This window comes from Herpailurus yagouaroundi, unplaced genomic scaffold, assembly GCF_014898765.1.
Source record: "Herpailurus yagouaroundi ecotype Mexico unplaced genomic scaffold, PumYag 28, whole genome shotgun sequence".
In the NCBI taxonomy this organism is placed as follows: domain Eukaryota; kingdom Metazoa; phylum Chordata; class Mammalia; order Carnivora; family Felidae; genus Herpailurus; species Herpailurus yagouaroundi.
The window spans coordinates 12,074,384-12,092,287 of NW_024412376.1; the positions used below are offsets into that span (position 1 = coordinate 12,074,384).

The following is a 17,904-nucleotide window of genomic DNA, read 5'->3' on the forward strand; positions in this document are numbered from 1 at the left end:
ACTTGATCATGGTGAATGATTTTTTTAATGTATTGTTGGATTCTATTTACTAGTATTTTATTGCAGATTTTTGCATCAATATTCATCAAAGATATTGGCCTGTAGTTCTCTTTTTTTTGTGGTGTCTTTATCTGGTTTTGGTATCAGGGTAATGCTGGCCTCACACAATTAATTTGGAAGTTTTCCTTCCTCTTCTACTTTTTGGAATAGTTTGAGAATAAAGGGTATTAACTCTTCTTTAAGTGTTTGGTAGAATTTGCCTATGAAGCTGTCTGGTCCTGGACTTTTCATTCTTTGAGGTTTTTTTTTTTTTTTTTTAGATCACTGATTCAGTCTCCTTGCTGCTAATAGGTCTATTCAAATTTTCTATTCCTATCTCAGTTTTGGTAGGTTATTTGTTTCTAGGATTTTATCCCTTTCTTCTAGGTTTTCATAATATTCTCTTGAAATTATTTGTATTTCTGTGGTGTTGGTTGTTATTTCTCCTCTTTCCATTTATAATTTTATTTGAGTCCTCTCTGTTTTTTGATGAGTCTGGCTAGAGGTTTATGAATTTTGTTGATCTTTTCAAAGAACCAGCTGCTGGTTTATTTATCTCTTCTACTGTTTTTTTGTTTCTCTATCATTTATTTCTGCTCTAATCTTTATTGTCTCCTGTTGTTTGGGGGTTTTGTTTGTTCTTTTTCTAGCTCCTTTAGATCTAAGGTTAGGTTGTTACCTGTATTGCTGTAAACTTCTCTCTCAGAACTGCTTTTGCTGCATCCCAAAGGTTTGGGACCCTTGTGTTTTCATTTTCATTTGTTTCCATGTACTTCTTGATTTCTTCTTTGCACTCTTGGTTGACCCATTCATTGCTTAGTAGCATGTTATTTACCCTCCATGTATTTGTGTTCTTTCCATGTATTTGTGTTCTTTCCAGATTTTTTTTTTTTTTTAATGTGTGTGTGTTTGATTTCTAGTTTCATACTGTTGTGGTCAGAAAAGATGCATGGTATGACTTTGATCTTTTCGAATTTGTTGAGATCTGTTTTGTGGCCTAATATGTGGTCTGTTTTGGAGAATGTTCCATGTGCACTTTGAAAGAATATGTATTCTACTGTTTTAGGATGGAATGTTCTAATATAGCTATTAAATCCACCTGATCCAATGTGTCATTCAAAGCCATTTTTTCCTTGTTGATTTTCTGATTGGATGATCTGTCAACTGACATAAGTGTCAGGTTAAGTCCCCTATTATTATTGGGGCACCTGGCTGTCTCAGTTGGTAAAGCATGTGACCCTTGGTCTCAGGGTTGTGAGTTCAAGCCCCACATTGGGCACAGAGCTTGCTTTAAAAATAAATAAATAGAGGGGCACCTGGGTGGCTCAGCTGGTTAAGTGTCCAACATCGCCCAAGTCATGATCTCATGGTTCATGAGTTCAAGCCCTGTGTTGGGCTTTGTGCTGATGGCTCAGAACCTGGAGTCTGCTTAAGATTCTGTGTCTCCCTCTCTCTCTGCCCCTCCCCTACTCACGTTCTGTCTCTCTCTCAAAAAATGAATAAATGTTAAAAAAATAAATAAAAAAAGGTAACTAGATAGATAAATAAGTAAAGTCCCCTACTATTATTGTATTACTATTGACTAGTTCCTTCATGTTTGTTATAAAATGTTTTATGTATTTGGGTGCTTTCATGTTGGGTGCATAAATATTTATAATGTTATATCATTCTGTTGGATTGTCTCCTTTATTATTATGTAGTGACCTTCTTTGTCTCTTGTTAACAGTCTTTGTTTTAAAATCTGTTTTGTCTGATATGAATACTATGGCTTTCTTTTGACATCCATTTGCATGATAAATATTTTTCCATTCCTTCACTTTCAGTCTGCACGTGTCTAGGTCTAAAATGCATCTCATGTAAGCAGCATATAGGTGGGTCTTGTTTTTTAATTCATTCTATCACCTATGTCTTGTGACTAGAACATTTAGTCCATTTACATTCAAGGTAATTATTGATAGATAGGTATTTATTGCCATTTTATTCCTTGTTCTGCAGTTATTTTTGAAGTTTTTCTCTGATTTGTTCTTCTCTTTCCCTCATGGTTTACAAGTTTTCTTTAGTGATATATTTGGATTCCTTTTTCTTTATTATTTGCATATCTATTAGTAGTTTTTAGTTGTGGTTACCATTAGATTTATGTATAACATCTGCATATAACAGTGTATATTAAGTTGATGGCTGTTTAAGTTTGAACTCATTCTTTACTTCTCCTCCATACATTTTAGGTATATGGTGTTATATATCCTTTTACTTTGTGAGTTCCTTAACTGTTTTTTTACAGAAATATTCATTTTTTTTCCTCTTGTTTCCTGCTTTCATACTATCACTTTTGATATTTTCTTTCTACTTGGAGTCCTCTTTAATATTTCTTGCAGGGCTGGTTTAATGGTCACAGACTCCTTTATTTTTTTGTTTGTCTGGGAAACTTTATCTTTCCTCTATTTTGAATGATAGCTTTGCTGGATAGCGTATTCTTGTCTGTAGATTTCTCCCATTTGGCACTCTGAATATATCATGCCACTCCCTTTTGGCTTTCAGAGTTTCTGCTGAAAATCCACTGATAGGCTTATGTGGTTTCCTTTGTATGTAACTGCCTTCTTTTGTTTATTTAAACGTCTTTTCTTTATCACTACCTTTTGCCATTCTAATTACCACATCTCTTGGTGTGGATTGCCTTCTGTTGATTTTGTTGGGGGTTCTCTGTACTTATTGGATCTGGATATCTGTTTCCTTCCGCATATTAGGGAAGTTTTAAGCTGTTATTTCTTCAAATAAATTTTTTGCCCCCTTTCTCTCTCTTCTTCTTTTGGGACTACTGTAATACTAATGGTATTATGTTTGATGGAGTCACTGAATTCCTTAAGTCTGTTCTTGTTTTGTGTAGTTTTCTTTTCTCTCTTTTGTTCATCTTGATTACTTTCTATTACTCTGTCTTCTATGTCATTAATTTGTTCCTCTGGTTCTTCTAACCTGCTGTTCATTCCATCAAGTGTGTTTTTAATTTCATTTATTGAGCCCTTTATCTCTGCTATGTTATTCCTTATCTCTGTGTTAATGGTCTCAGTGATGCTTTCCACTCTTTTCTCAAGTCCAGCTAGTATCTTTAGGATCATTACTTTAGATTCTCTGTCAGGCATGTTACTTATATCTGTTTCACTTATATCTCTGGCTGTGGCTTTCTCCTTTTCTTTCATTTGGGACAAATACCTCTGTCTTCTTATTTATTCTAATTCTCTGGTCCTGTTTCTCTATGTTAGGAAAGTCAGGTATGTCTCCTGTTCTTGAGGGTAATGGCCTTAGGAAGAAGAGATCTAGTAGTGCCCTGCAGTGTAGTGTCCCGTGTTCCCCAGGGCCTAGCACTTCAGAGAGTGTCTTCAGTGTGTGCTGCATGTGCTCTGCTATTGTGTTCTGGTCACTTTATCCTTCAGGCCAGTTGTCTGCAGAGGCTTTCTTTGTCTGTTGTGAGCAGTGTTTCGTCCCTGGCCTGAATGTGGTGAGTTCTAACTAGATGTGCTCTGGTCTGCTTATGAAATGAGACCTGTTACCACTATTGCCTGAACCAAGGCCCTGCAAAACTCCCAGGTTGGAAGATGTGGTGTGGGCAGGGGGTTATGCCAGTCTCCTGGGGTAGGGGTCCTGCTGAGCTGGGATTGAGGGCAGTTCCACCTGAGCTTGAGGGGTTGGGGGCTTGGTGTAAGCAAGTTAGGTAGGGAGTGTCAGCGGTGTGCTGGTTCCTGCAGGTGACTCTGTGCTTATGCTGAGGTGCAGGGGAGAGAAGTGGTGCAGGTCAGTTCCATTGTTCCCAGAGAGGTCTCTCTGCAAATACTACCCAGGCTCTAGGATGAGCAGGTAACCTCCCCAGTGTGTGCTCCAGGTGCTCTTCAGATTGATGTTTCTACTGAAAGTCCACTGACTGTGCCCTGCCCTCTCTCTAGGAATAGTCCCAATGCCCTTTGGCCTCTCCCTTAGTCTGTACCGGCCCCCCCCCCCCACTGTTAAAACTCCAGGCTTTAAGCCCCACCAATTGCAAGAATTCATGACATTCGGCCCCTCGCTTTCCGAGCCAATTGCTATGGGAATTTGTGTTCCCTGTGTCCTGGTCTCTCTTGCCCTTCTGTGGCTCCCCACCCACCACAGTGGCCAGGATCCATTTCTCTCACAAACCATGTGTCCACCCTTCCTGCCTTCTCTACCTTTAGTTGTAGAGTTTGTTCTTCCAGCCTTTAGGTTTATTTCTGGGGTATTGAGGACGATTTGGTGGTTATCTAGTTGTGTTCATGGGATGAGGCGAGCCTGGGGTCCTCGTACTCCCCCAGCATCTTCCCCTTCAGTAAATACATTCTTTAATAATGCCTTTAGTATTGAGCATTTTTCTAATAGCATGTCACTTTTCTATTTTCTATCAGGAGAGCAAGCCCTGGACCCGGAGCTCACTATTTTAAGAAATTATATACTGAAGTAAAATGCTGCATGAGTTAGAGAAAGGAAGGATCCAGAAACATATGGTAAGGAGGGAATGAATCAACTGAATTTCCTTGATTATGCATTCCTTTTTTTCTTCCACTTAATTCTTTCTTTGTTATAATTTATTTGTAAGGTGTAGAGAATATTCTTTTGAAAACAGGAAGAGAAATTTTTAACATTTGATTTAAAAGGATAATGCTTTAGAAATATTGACTTACATTTTCTGGGATATTTGGTTAGCTGTTAATTACCCAACTTTTGATCCTCCAAGTTTAAGCTTTTTTGTGATCAATAGTTTTTGTTTTTTGTTGTCATTATTCTCTTATTCTGCTTACTCAAGCCTTTTATTAACATTGGCAACTTTTTTTTATTTAAAGGAGAGGTGATTCTATCCCAACTTTAATAATTTTACACCTCTAACAAGCATAGAAGCTAGAGAGAAGATTGAACACCTGTGATGTGCTACTTATACTACCCTGTAGTAGTGTCCTTGCTGTTTGTTTATATTTTATCTCTTAGGTTAAAGGAGGTTCCACAAGGTTGAAGATTATTTTGCATTCTCGCTTCTCCTGTAGTTATACTGAACATGTTTTAGACATGTTAAGAGTATGGTAAATACTTTCTGGAGGAAATAAATGAAAGGAATTGGGAATATTCTTTGGCGCAGAATATTATGAATTCAGTTCTAGATATGTTGAGTTCAAGATGAAAGCAAGTGAAGAGCTTTTGTAGCCTGCGATAGTAAAGTTGGTAAATGAACAGGAGTGAGAATGTTGTTTCAGGATTTATTAGCTGAAAGTACTCTCACATTCTCTGTCCTTTCTTGTCATAGCAACACAATATATTGTTTCTGTCTCAGTACACTTATCTCCATTTGGGGAGATTAGGAAACTGAGGTATAAGGTTTGAAAGCAAATCTGTCTCCAAAGGAGAAGAAATAATGCCCCTCATTTCTAAGTATAGTAGTCTTTCTGAAAGACCAAGTTACTATTTATATTTTAAAGAGGAACACTTGATGTCTGCTAGCATAAGATAAATGAGAAGCAAACTAGGAAATACATTTTGTCTCTGGATTAATGCACCTACTACTGGGTAAAGATCAAAAGAGTTCTCTTCCATTAATTTCAGCTCTGACTGTAAAGCCTTGAGCTTTTTAGAGTCTTTTTTTTTTTTTTAAGTGGTTCAAAAGGAGGCTCATGTTAGGAATGAACATGACTATCAAGGCTGGACAGGATGGTGTTTCTTTCCATTTAGAATAACAAATTGTCGCATACATCTTTGCCCTCTGTTAAATGTTGTTGATCTCCATTTTATAGAGCTCTAATTCTGCCCTGTATCTTGTTAAATTGGAGGACGGGGTGTGTCTATGTGTATATAAAAACTGAAGTTGTTTTTGGATGCTTACCCATTTCTTATTAGCCATACTGTAAAATATCCATACTAAGACAACCTGAACCGAACTTAAAATGTTCTGTGAGACACACATCAGTGTTCCAACTATTATTTTACCTTTTCAGATTTAAGCATTTTCTAGAAACTGGGGAAGGGTGGGGTTGTCGCACATAATCTTTTCAAGACTTACATGGTTCTCTTTTTTTTGCAGGCCTCATTGTTGGCAAGGACATCGATAAGAGGCTGACATTCATTTCTGTTCTAACCAGCTACTTTATAACTGTGAATAGTAACTATGCATATTTGTTGCTCAGCAAAACCAAGGAACAAGAGCTATGGCAGTTGAAAAAGTCTGTCTGATTCCAGGGTATTTTTCCTGGGTTTCATCATCAGGGACCTTCTCCTTTTCATCTCATCAACAATGTGGTACCTTTTACCATTCAGTAAAGATTAAGGACATGTTCTTTGGTCAGCAACCAGAACTTAAAATCTGCTGGAATAAGGTCAGAGACCATTTCAATTACAGCTGAGGAAAATGAAATTTCCATTTTATTTGGTGCCTTGTACAGGGAACACACTAACTCTTAACAGAAAGGTCTGAGTGAAAAGAGATTGAGTTCGTCTAATAGAAACTCATGGTTATGGCGAGTGACCCAACGTGATTAGAGGGGGCAAGAGCCACACAGGAACTCATGACGGGCTATACCATGTTGCGGAATGGGGGAGTGGGGAATGGAGGTCAAACCTGTATGTTACGGTGGTCCAACCGGATCCGACTCACGTGGCTCAGTTTCACGCTCTTCATCATTCTGGTTTTCTTCCCCCTTATTGCTCACTATTATCTCACCACTCTGGATGAGGCTGATGAGGCAGGCAAGCGGATTTTTGGCCCAAGGGCTGGTAATGAACTATGCGAGGTAAAGCATGTGCTGGATCTTTGCCGGATTCGTGAGTCTGTAAGCGAAGAGCTCTTGCAGCTGGAAGCCAAGCGGCAAGAGCTGAACAGTGAAATTGCCAAGCTGAATCTGAAGATTGAAGCCTGTAAGAAGAGCATTGAGAATGCCAAGCAGGACTTGCTTCAGCTCAAGAATGTCATTAGCCAGACTGAGCATTCTTACAAAGAGCTGATGGCTCAAAATCAGCCCAAACTTTCTTTGCCTATCCGATTGCTTCCAGAGAAGGACGATGCCGGTCTTCCTCCCCCAAAGGTCATACGGGGATGCCGGCTGCACAATTGTTTTGATTATTCTCGCTGTCCTCTCACCTCTGGTTTTCCAGTCTATGTATATGACAGTGACCAGTTTGCCTTTGGCAGCTACCTGGATCCTTTGGTCAAGCAGGCTTTTCAGGCTACAGCACGAGCCAGCGTTTATGTTACAGAAAATGCAGACATTGCCTGCCTTTATGTGATATTAGTGGGAGAAATACAGGAGCCAGTAGTGCTTCGGCCTGCTGAACTTGAGAAGCAGCTCTATTCTCTACCACATTGGCGGACAGATGGACACAACCATGTCATCATCAATCTGTCGCGGAAGTCAGATACACAGAATTTACTATATAATGTCAGTACAGGCCGGGCCATGGTGGCCCAGTCTACTTTCTATGCTGCCCAGTACAGACCTGGATTTGACTTGGTAGTGTCACCACTAGTCCATGCCATGTCAGAGCCCAACTTCATGGAAATCCCACCACAGGTGCCAGTTAAGCGGAAATATCTTTTCACCTTCCAGGGTGAGAAGATTGAATCACTGAGATCCAGCCTTCAGGAGGCCCGCTCCTTTGAAGAAGAAATGGAGGGTGACCCTCCAGCCGACTATGATGATCGTATCATTGCCACCTTAAAGGCTGTACAGGACAGCAAGCTAGATCAGGTCCTGGTAGAATTTACCTGCAAAAACCAGCCTAAACCCAGTCTGCCTACTGAGTGGGCACTGTGTGGGGAGCGTGAGGACCGCTTAGAATTACTGAAGCTTTCCACCTTTGCCCTCATTATCACTCCTGGGGACCCTCACTTGGTTATTTCATCTGGGTGTGCAACACGGCTCTTTGAAGCCCTGGAAGTTGGTGCTGTCCCAGTTGTGCTGGGGGAGCAAGTCCAGCTTCCCTACCAGGACATGCTGCAGTGGAATGAGGCAGCCCTGGTGGTGCCCAAGCCACGTGTTACCGAGGTTCATTTTCTGTTACGAAGCCTCTCAGATAGTGATCTGCTGGCTATGAGGCGGCAAGGCCGCTTTCTCTGGGAGACGTACTTCTCAACCGCTGACAGTATTTTTAATACCGTGCTGGCTATGATTAGGACTCGCATACAGATCCCAGCTGCTCCCATCCGGGAAGAGGCGGCAGCTGAGATCCCCCATCGTTCAGGCAAGGCGGCTGGAACGGACCCTAACATGGCCGACAATGGGGATCTGGACCTGGGGCCAGTGGAAACGGAGCCGCCTTATGCCTCACCCAAATACCTCCGCAACTTTACTTTGACTGTCACTGATTTTTACCGCAGCTGGAACTCTGCTCCAGGGCCTTTCCATCTGTTCCCCCACACACCCTTTGACCCTGTGTTGCCCTCAGAGGCCAAATTCTTGGGCTCAGGGACTGGATTTCGGCCTATTGGTGGTGGAGCTGGGGGTTCTGGCAAGGAGTTTCAGGCGGCACTTGGAGGCAACGTTCCACGAGAGCAGTTCACGGTGGTGATGTTGACTTATGAGAGGGAGGAAGTGCTTATGAACTCTTTAGAGAGACTGAATGGCCTCCCTTACCTGAACAAGGTCGTGGTGGTATGGAATTCTCCCAAGCTACCGTCAGAGGACCTTCTGTGGCCCGACATTGGCGTCCCCATTATGGTAATAGAAAAAAGCAGTTTGTTTTACTGCATGAGATAGCATTTTACTCCTTAATCCTTTTTCCAAATATATGTAAAGTGTATCTTTATAGATACACTTTTTCCCCCCCATACAGATTTCCTTTCCCCATGGAATTTCTGCTTGCCTCTTTTTCAGTCCTTTCAGGCCTTGCCAGTTCCATTTCTGCTACTCACTTCCTCTAAATCTCCTAAGACTCTCCAAAACTGAAATCCATACTGGCCTCATGAAGGTTTACAAAAGCCCTTCAGTTACCCCATTGATGTTTTCTGTGTCATAACAAACATGATGAGAACGATGATGACAGAGCTATTAGTAAGCACCTGTGATTTCAGGGTTTATAGAATTTAGGATTTATAGAACTTACATTATTATGGTCTCTTCACTTTATGGAAACTAAGGCTTCGAGAGATTAACTGTTCTGCCCAAGGTCATGATTAATAAAGGACAAGCTGAGCTTTAGTGTCTGATTCCAGAAGCTGCATTTTTAATCACCTTCCCGTTTTAGCAGGAAGACCCATTTCTTTATCAGGATATTATAGAAGTCTTTTGAAGGATAGAGTTGGGGGGTTGAAATATTTGGGAGTTGGAGATCCTGCACCTTTTCTATGGTCTCTTACAGGTTCTTTCTCAGATTCTTTACTTTATCTGTTGTGACTTGGATGCTGTATTTTACAGGAAAAATAATAATCTGTTATGTAGAATAGGGCTTTAGTTCTGAGTACTTTGTTTATCCACCTTCTGACATAAATTTGACCTTAGCAGATTACCCATTTATCTTAAATGTGAGGCCTTAGAGCAAGTCATAAGCAACAAAGTTCCAACTACTTTGTTTCCAGAAAAGGTAGCAAAGAGAGGCAAAAGTGCTGGTGGGCCATCCATTGCCAAAAGCTTGCTTAAGAAAATTAGTGTAGTTTTTAGGAAGAACTTGTCTGAAGGGGAATGTTTGGACTAGACCAGTGTTTTGAAAATTTATATCAAGAAACTAATTCATGTGAAGTATTTTCTAAGCAGCAGCATGGTATAATGTTAGGATAGTATGAGTTTTGGATTAATATAGACCTGGGATTAAGTAGTCCTTTTGGATCTTTGATGAGTTAATTAACTTCTTTGACTTATGGATTAAACAGAAAAATAAAATAATACAAGTAAGGAATCTAGAAAGGTGCCTAATAATTTTTTGATTCCTACTTACCCTTTCATGTCCAAGAAGATGGGAGGCAGTATGGATATCTGTCTATGTTGTGGACGGGTTAACTCACTTCACTGATAAAGGCTTCTTGTATCCTCTGCATAACAGCTCTTACTACTTGCTTTCTCCTGTACAAATCTTTAAAATTGTCTTTCTTATTACTGCTGCTATGTGCTTACCGCCACTGCTCATCTTTTCTTTTCTTTTATTTAGTTAATTTATACTCTGAGGCTCTTCAAAGACTGTGTAGTGTTCTAAAAACTTTTGATCCCAGAATTTATCTTGTATATTAAGATAAGTGTTATAAATAGGGAGATTTCTTTATAAGATTTCTTTCCAAATAAATTTCACTTTTTTCTTTCTCAGTTACAGCTTCTTAAATGTCATTGAAATTAAAAAGAAAAGAAGCATTTGTTCTGTGAAAGGTGGATGCTGCTCAAATGGAATAAATAAAGCAGCCTTTGTTTTCCTTTTTTCCTGAGTTTTCTTTGAATTTGATAGGGTTGTAGAGAAGCTGATGCCACCCTGTTAACAATGACTGAAATTAGTTAGAGTACTTAACAGAACTAATCCTCTCTTTTAGCTCTGGTGGGAAATAAGTACTCCTCTTTGATTACTGGGCAGCTCATTGCAATAATACAATACCTAGTTGGAAAGTGCCAGAAACTTTCCAAATGGGGGGCCATTCTGAATAGCTTGCCCATACTCATGATACCAGTTTTTTTCCTAGTTCTTCTGAAAAAGAGAAAACATTTTTAAGCTGGAGAATTCACTGTATTCTCTAAATATTTTGCCTGTTCTTTCTGTTTAAGAGACGCAGGTTTTCTGGGGGGCAGTGGTTGAATTGCTGACCTCTTGGGCACAGAGCCAACACTACCAGGTATCAAGACTAGGAGGGACTGGCAGCTCTCTCTCTCCCCTGTGGAGAAATGGCACCGTTATGAGACGTTGCAGAGTAGTTTTCCTACCCAGGATGCAGATGTACCCAATTCATTATGTTATAATTAACGGGTCTTTATAAAATTAGCAGTAGGGTGGTTCCCAGGCAATCTGTCAGATTCCAATCCTTAAGGGAAAATGATTTCAAATCAGCATATTTGAATTAATCTAGGAACCCACACGTATCATTTCAGAAATTGAGGGGCAATTTGTGCTTCCCTTGTGCTCAAGTTCTCACCTAAGCATTAGGCATAAATGGTAAATATTTGTGGGCTATGAAATGTATTGAGCACTAGGTTTTTGAGTAGAGAGGGATTGTCTTAGGGGTGCCTTCTGGGATTTGTCAAATTCCTCATACTTGTCTATTATTTAGATGACAGAGGGGAAACTACATTGGATCCGGCTTAAAGCAAATGTGATCTTTACCACCATCCTTTGACACTCTCGCCCCAAAAGATTTAATTCTCTTCAGTTCAAATGGGAAAGGGCCTGGGCAAGGTGACTAGACTCCACCCAGAGAGATGGGGCAAGTGCCACTAGTTGAAGTAGCTGACTTGTCAGAATGGGGCGGGGCTGCTGAACAGAGGTGGTGGTGGTGGGTGACTGCTCTGTCTCTTGCCTGTTTTGTAAACAGTTGAATCAGGTTCATTAGCTCTGGAAGCTTAATAACTAAGAATGTCTAATGGAAGTGGAGAGTAGTATTAATTTTTTTTTTTAATTTTAGAGAGAGAGAGGGAGTGCAAGTGGAAGAGAATGGCAGAGGGAGAGAGAGAGAATCTCAAGCAGGCTCCACACTGAGTGCAGGCCTGATGTAGGGCTCAGTCTCAGGAACTGTGAGAACATGACCTGAGCCAAAATCAAGTCTGACACTCATTCCTGTGTGGGGAATAAGTATTATGTCAAAGGATTTGAAAGCTAGTCCTTTGAGAAAAACTCCCTACTGGGTTGGGGACCAATGCGCCAACCATGCGTCTTAAAGATGTTCCACCACTGTTTTCAGGTCTCCCTTGTTTCTGATGGTATGTCAGTGGTCTTCAAATTTTTGTTTTCCTATATGGAGCATGTTCTTTTCCTCTGACTGCCTTCAAGACTTTATATTTAGTTTTCAGTGCTTTGAGTATGATATGCCTTGGCATGGTTTTCTTCTATTTGTGTTCTGACTGGGGTTCACTAAGCTTCTTAAATCTGTCAATTTATTTTTTCTTCATATACTGGAAAATTTTTTTTAAATTTTTTTTTCAACGTTTTTATTTTTATTTTTGGGACAGAGAGAGACAGAGCATGAACGGGGGAGGGGCAGAGAGAGAGGGAGACACAGAATCGGAAACAGGCTCCAGGCTCCGAGCCATCAGCCCAGAGCCCAACGTGGGGCTCGAACTCACGAACCACGAGATCGTGACCTGGCTGAAGTCGGACGCTTAACCGACTGCGCCACCCAGGCGCCCCATATATTGGAAAATTTTTATGTCATTATCTATTCAGGTATATGTTTCTGCCCCATTCTTTTCCTCCTCTCCTTTGGGGGCTTCATTATATGTATATTAGACATTTAAAAATATTTATTTATTTTGAGAGAGTGAGAGAGCATGCATATGCATGCTGGGGAGAGGCAGAGAGAGAGAGAGAGGGAGGGAGGGAGGGAGAGAGAGAGAGAGAGTGATTGAGAGAGAGAGAGAATGAATGAATCCCAAGCAGGCTTTGCACTGTTGGTGCAGAGTCCGATGTGGGGCTTGATCTCATGAATTATGAGATGATAACCTGAACTGAAATCACGAGTCACCCAGATGCCCTGTGAATATTAGACATTTTGATTCCATCCCACAGTTCTTAGTGTCTCTATTCATTTTTTAATCTTTTTTTCTGTTTGCAATTTTGATAATTTCTCTTGATTTATCATCATGTTCACAAACTTTTGTGTCATCTCTACACTTAAGGTCATCCAGTCAATTTTAAATTGTAAGTATTATATTTTCCAGTTCCAGAATATGCATGTTTTTAAAGTAATAGTTTCCATTTCCCTGATGAGATTTCCTCCCTTTTTTTTTTTTTTCCATTCTGAGTACATTTTATTGAGCATAGTTATAATAGCTCTTTAACACCTTTGCTGATTCCAACATTTGGGGTTTTGCTTTCATTGATTTTTCTTTTTTCTTGAAGGCCATGTTTTTCTGGTTCTTGGTACATCGCACAGTTTTGTATTAAACTCTGTACATTGTGAATATTACATTGTGAAGACTGGATTTTGTTTTATTTCTCTGTGAAGTATTGATACTTTAGTTTTCACAGGCAGTTTATTTGGTTGGACTCAAATGGCAAGTTCCGTCTCTTGAGTGAGTGGCAACTCAAATGTTAGTTCAATCTTTTTATCTTTTAGTGGTTAGTCTGCTTACAGATAGTACCAAGCATGCATGCATGCTTGTCCATGGTAAGGATTCTAGATTTTATTAGAAGTATGTTAGGATGCCATTGGAGGGTTTTGAGCAAAGGGTAATGTGTGTTGGACTCTGGGGAAAAGAGCAGAAGAAACAGTTCAGAGGCTATTATTGCAGGAGCCTAGGTGAGGGGTGTTGGAAACTTGGACCAGAGCAGCAGTGGTAGAGAGGGTCAGCTAAGCATATCACATCTCCCTACTAGAATCCAAGGTCTCTGTGGAAGTGTTAAGACCATTAGGTTTTGGAAACCTAATGTCATGCCAGAGTAGTTATTGTCATGTCAGTCATCATGGTCAACTAAGGGAACAAGAAGGAAGACTAGAAGAGAACTCAGTGTCATTAATAATCAGGCTTGGACCTCTGCCAGTCAGGCTGTTAAAGGCTTTACTTCTGGCTAGACCTCAGGCAACAGTAGAGATAATAATAAAGGCTATTCCTTATAAAGTTGATACACATTGTTTTTTATCTGTGTCCACTCTCCTTTAAAAAATATTACTTGAGGGGTGCCTCAGTGGCTCAGTTGGTTGATTTTAGCTCAGGTCTTGATTTTAGGGTTGTAAGGTCAAGCCCTGAGTGGGGCTCTGCAAGTAATATTTATGTTACATGAATAGATCAGATGATATTTTCCTAAAATTGTGATTTCTAAGCAAAACTAACAGGAAAAATCTTGTCCAGTTTTTCTAGGTCTAAGATTGTACAAAGTCTGGTAGACTTCACTAGGTTTAGCATCTCTGGTTTTTTTCTTTGACATTATTTAATAACTTGGTGATTATAGCTATGGCTCTCTTTTTTCTGTTTGAGAAGAGGCTACATGGCTGTGAAGGAGAATTCTATAAAACAGAGCTACCAGAAATCAGAAATTATAGCAAAAATTATAAATGTGTAATATAAAGGAATTGCTGAAAAGTCATGTTGCATAAATGATTTCCTAATTGCTACAAATCAATTCTTTAGGGAATGTCTCCTCCTCTTAGTCTATTTGTACTCTTTACTAATTCAAAGTAAGGAATCTGAGGCTGAGAGAATTTTATTGTTTTGGGTCACTCAACCAATTAATACCAAATTAGAACTTAGGTCTTAGGACTTCTGACCATGGTCAGTGCATGTTTTTCTTTTTTACCAAATCTAAATTTCTTCAAAAGGCACAGCTTACATGCATAAATAAAATGTTTACAAAGTAAAATAGGAGGAGATTGTATTAATCTTATGTGCTAATAATTGCTAACAAGTTTTGAGCATTTTCTATGTGCTCGGTCAGCACTGTGTTGTCCTCTTGATATGCATTCTCTTGTTTACAAACTATTTATATATTTTGAGAGAAAGCAAGAGAGCGTGGGCACATGAGCGGTGGAGGGGCAGAGAGCCAGGGAGAGAGAGAATTGCAATCAGGCTTTGCACTGTCAGCGTGGAGCCCGACTCAGGGCTCCATACCAAGAACCCGTGAAATTACGACCTGAGCTGAAATCAAGAGTTGGACACTTAGCCGACTGAGCCACCCAGACACCCCTGCATTCTCTCATTTGATGGTGAACCTCTAACCTATGCTATTTGACCTACAGTTTTATAGGGATCATGTACAACTTCTTTTATGAGTTAAAACAGACTTATCTCATAACCTAAAATATAACCTAAAATCAAAACCTAAATTGTTTTTTAATACTGCCTCAGACCCAAATTTAAAGTAAGTTATAAATAGAAAAGTAATTCACTGTGTTCACCTTCTTATTCCTTTCCCTTTCTTTTCATTACCTAACTTTCCCTACTAAATGTTTATTGAATGAATGAGTCCCTTGAAAAATCAAGATATTTTAATGCTCCTTGGTCTCTCTCTATTGATTACCTCTCCACCCTAGTCACCTCAAGCTGTTTCACATGGGTCCTTGTCTCAAAAGCAGGTATACAGGACTATGAGCTTCCTTTTGTACCTCATTTTCTTAATTCCTGAGCTCTGTGATGGGTTACTTCTTTTTAAAACTTTTTAAATTTTTTAAATATATTTTTTAATGTCTATTTTTGAGAGAGAGAGAGAGAGCATGAGCGGGGTCGGGGCAGAGAGAGAGGGAGACACAGAATCTGAAGCAGGCTCTGGGCTCTGAGCCGTCAGCACAGAGCCCAGCACGGGGCTTGAACCCGTGAAGTGTGAGATCATGACCTGAGCTGAAGTCAGAAACTCAACTGACTGAGCCCCCCCAGGCGTCCTGGGTTACTTTTTTAAGTTAGAGGAAAGGGGAGGATGGAGGACAAAAGCTAATTGCTGTTTACCTTATTGCCTGTATGGTGACTTGACATAAGGCTGGCTCATTTTCAGAAATGGATTCATTACAGAAGTGTATCACACATGTGTATGTGTTGTTTGAGACTGGAGACTGTTGACTTTGGCTAGGCAAAATTTTATCTTAAGGAGAGAAAGGAGAACATTTTAAGTGTATTTAAATTGCTGGATTTAATAGGTGGCATTATGTGTTTGCATGGTGCTTTATATTTTCCACATATATTTTCTAATTTTATTACTTGTCAAGTATGTTTTACCTTTTTGTGTTCCCTGTTCTTGGTCTACTTTATGACTTGGGTTCATACACTTAGTTTCTTCATGCCCTATTTTTCTTGCTTCCCAACTTCAAAGACCTGCCTATGGCTAGTTGTGAGCTGCTTTTATAAAAGATTCTATATTTAGGTAGTTCTTCCATTTGAATCCAAATTCCTCTGCTGCACTTCAGCAACTGTCACTTACCAAGTTGTAGAAATGTTCGATTGTTGCTTGTTAATAGCAATAACTACTTACATTTCCATCCCTTACATATTAAGAGATATTGGCTATCTATTAATTGGGGATCTAACTTATGATAGCTAATTAAATATTTATGATGTAAATTGATACTTTCCTAATTAATGTGAATTTGCTGATTTCTGCCAGGATTTAGAAGCCAAATACCTTATTAGCATACTAGGAGAAAGGATCTTGGTAGAGTAGTAGCTCTTTATCATTCATAAATTCCAGAATTCCTCAAGAACCAACTTAAATGTTATGTGAGGTTACTAATTATTTTTTGATCATGCATGTACTTGCATACATTTGCATACAGTAGGACTCCAGGCCATGACTGCTGTATTGTTCCATTGTGATGGGAAGAAACGTGCAGTGAGCAGAAGTCTAGGCTTTTATGAATGATGGTAGAACTAGTCAGCAGGAGAACTCATGTAGCTTCCCCAGGAAGCATTGTTCATGAAACAAACAAAAAATGAATGTTGGCGTGCATGGCTCCTGACTTGGCAGTTATAGGTTGATGGATTGTTTTGCTCTGGAATACTAGATTAAATGCTAGGAGGTTTTAGTATGTAGAATGTTATAGTTTTGATACATAAAGTTATCAAGTCTTTATTCCATATTCTGAAAATAGAATGGACAGGGCTAAATTAGGGTTTATTTCCTAGTCGTTTGGTTATTTGCTCATTTATAAAATGTGTTGAACACCTACTGTATGCCAGGCACATTGCTCGGTACATTCTGGTCAGTGTCATAACCAGTAATTGACTTAGTAACTTGAGGGTCAGTTTTCATGTCCACGAGTTACCAAGGTAAAATCATTAGGCATGAGAAAATAGCCAGTGTTGAAGAAGCAGGAGCTGTTTTTTAAAAACAAAACAAAACGATGTCAACAAAAATGAGCAACATGACTTACTACTCTGGTTGACTCATTTCTTTCCTTTTCGATCTGCCGTTTCTCAAAAATCTTAGATGCCAATGCTAATCTGATGGATGTCTGCATTACAGATATTTAAGTTTTTTAGTCCTTATGTTTTTGGTGCCAGAATTGATAACAGTAGGTTTGCTGAGCAAAATTTTGTCTAGCTATTAAGCAGTATAGCTTTGAAGCAAAACTGTTAGAAGAAACCTTTTACTCTTTCCTCCTAGTTAATTTTAGTTTATATTTGCAATGTCTGTAAGTGCAGAAATCTCCTTTTGGTTGTAAGGAAAAGGTAAATTGTTCTTAAATAATGAACTGTATGTGCTGTACTGTCTTCTGAATGTTGACTCTAAATCAGAGTATCTCCTCAGTGGCATTAATGACATGTAGAGCTGGATAATTCTTTGCTCTGGGTGGTTGTCCTGTGCTTTGTAGTATTTTAGCAGCATCTCTGGCCTCTGCTGACTAGATATGAGTAGCTCACCCCGTTCCACTACCAGTTATGACAACCAAGACTGTCCAGCGTCATTGTTTTATATGTTTCTTGGGCAGAATCGCTCATAGTTAAGAATCACTGCTATAAATTCTTAAAGCAGACTTTTGGACCACAATTGTTTGTGAGCCAACCAGAAATAAGCTGCTGCAGTTCATGATGCTGTGTTTCTGTGAATCCTTAAATCTTTCCTTTCATTCTGATGGCTATTGCGTCAGTTCCCTAATCCTGAAAATCTTGCTGCCATCCAGCCCAGAGGGGTTGTGCCAGGATGAGCAAAGGTAGTATGTATACTATATTTCTGGAATCCACAGTAGTTGTTTGTAATGGACTTGCCTCTTACTGGACTTTAATAAACTTGCTAAAAAATACAGATGTGAAATCTAGGCTAAAACACATTTGGTATTAA

The 17,904-nt window shown here is 39.5% G+C and overlaps 1 protein-coding gene across 4 annotated transcripts in view; it reads left to right on the forward strand.

The window, feature by feature from the left end:
• EXTL3 (exostosin like glycosyltransferase 3) overlaps positions 1 to 17,904 on the forward strand; it is a 132,600-nt gene that overhangs the window by 89,196 nt on the left and 25,500 nt on the right. For all 4 annotated transcript variants that reach the window (XM_040467467.1, XM_040467308.1, XM_040467234.1 and 1 more), the window contains 2 exons: positions 4,446 to 4,544; positions 6,107 to 8,735. In XM_040467467.1, coding sequence (XP_040323401.1) covers positions 6,588 to 8,735 — 2,148 coding nt within the window. In that variant the 5' untranslated portion in view covers positions 4,446 to 4,544; positions 6,107 to 6,587. The remainder of the gene's footprint in view (positions 1 to 4,445; positions 4,545 to 6,106; positions 8,736 to 17,904) is intronic.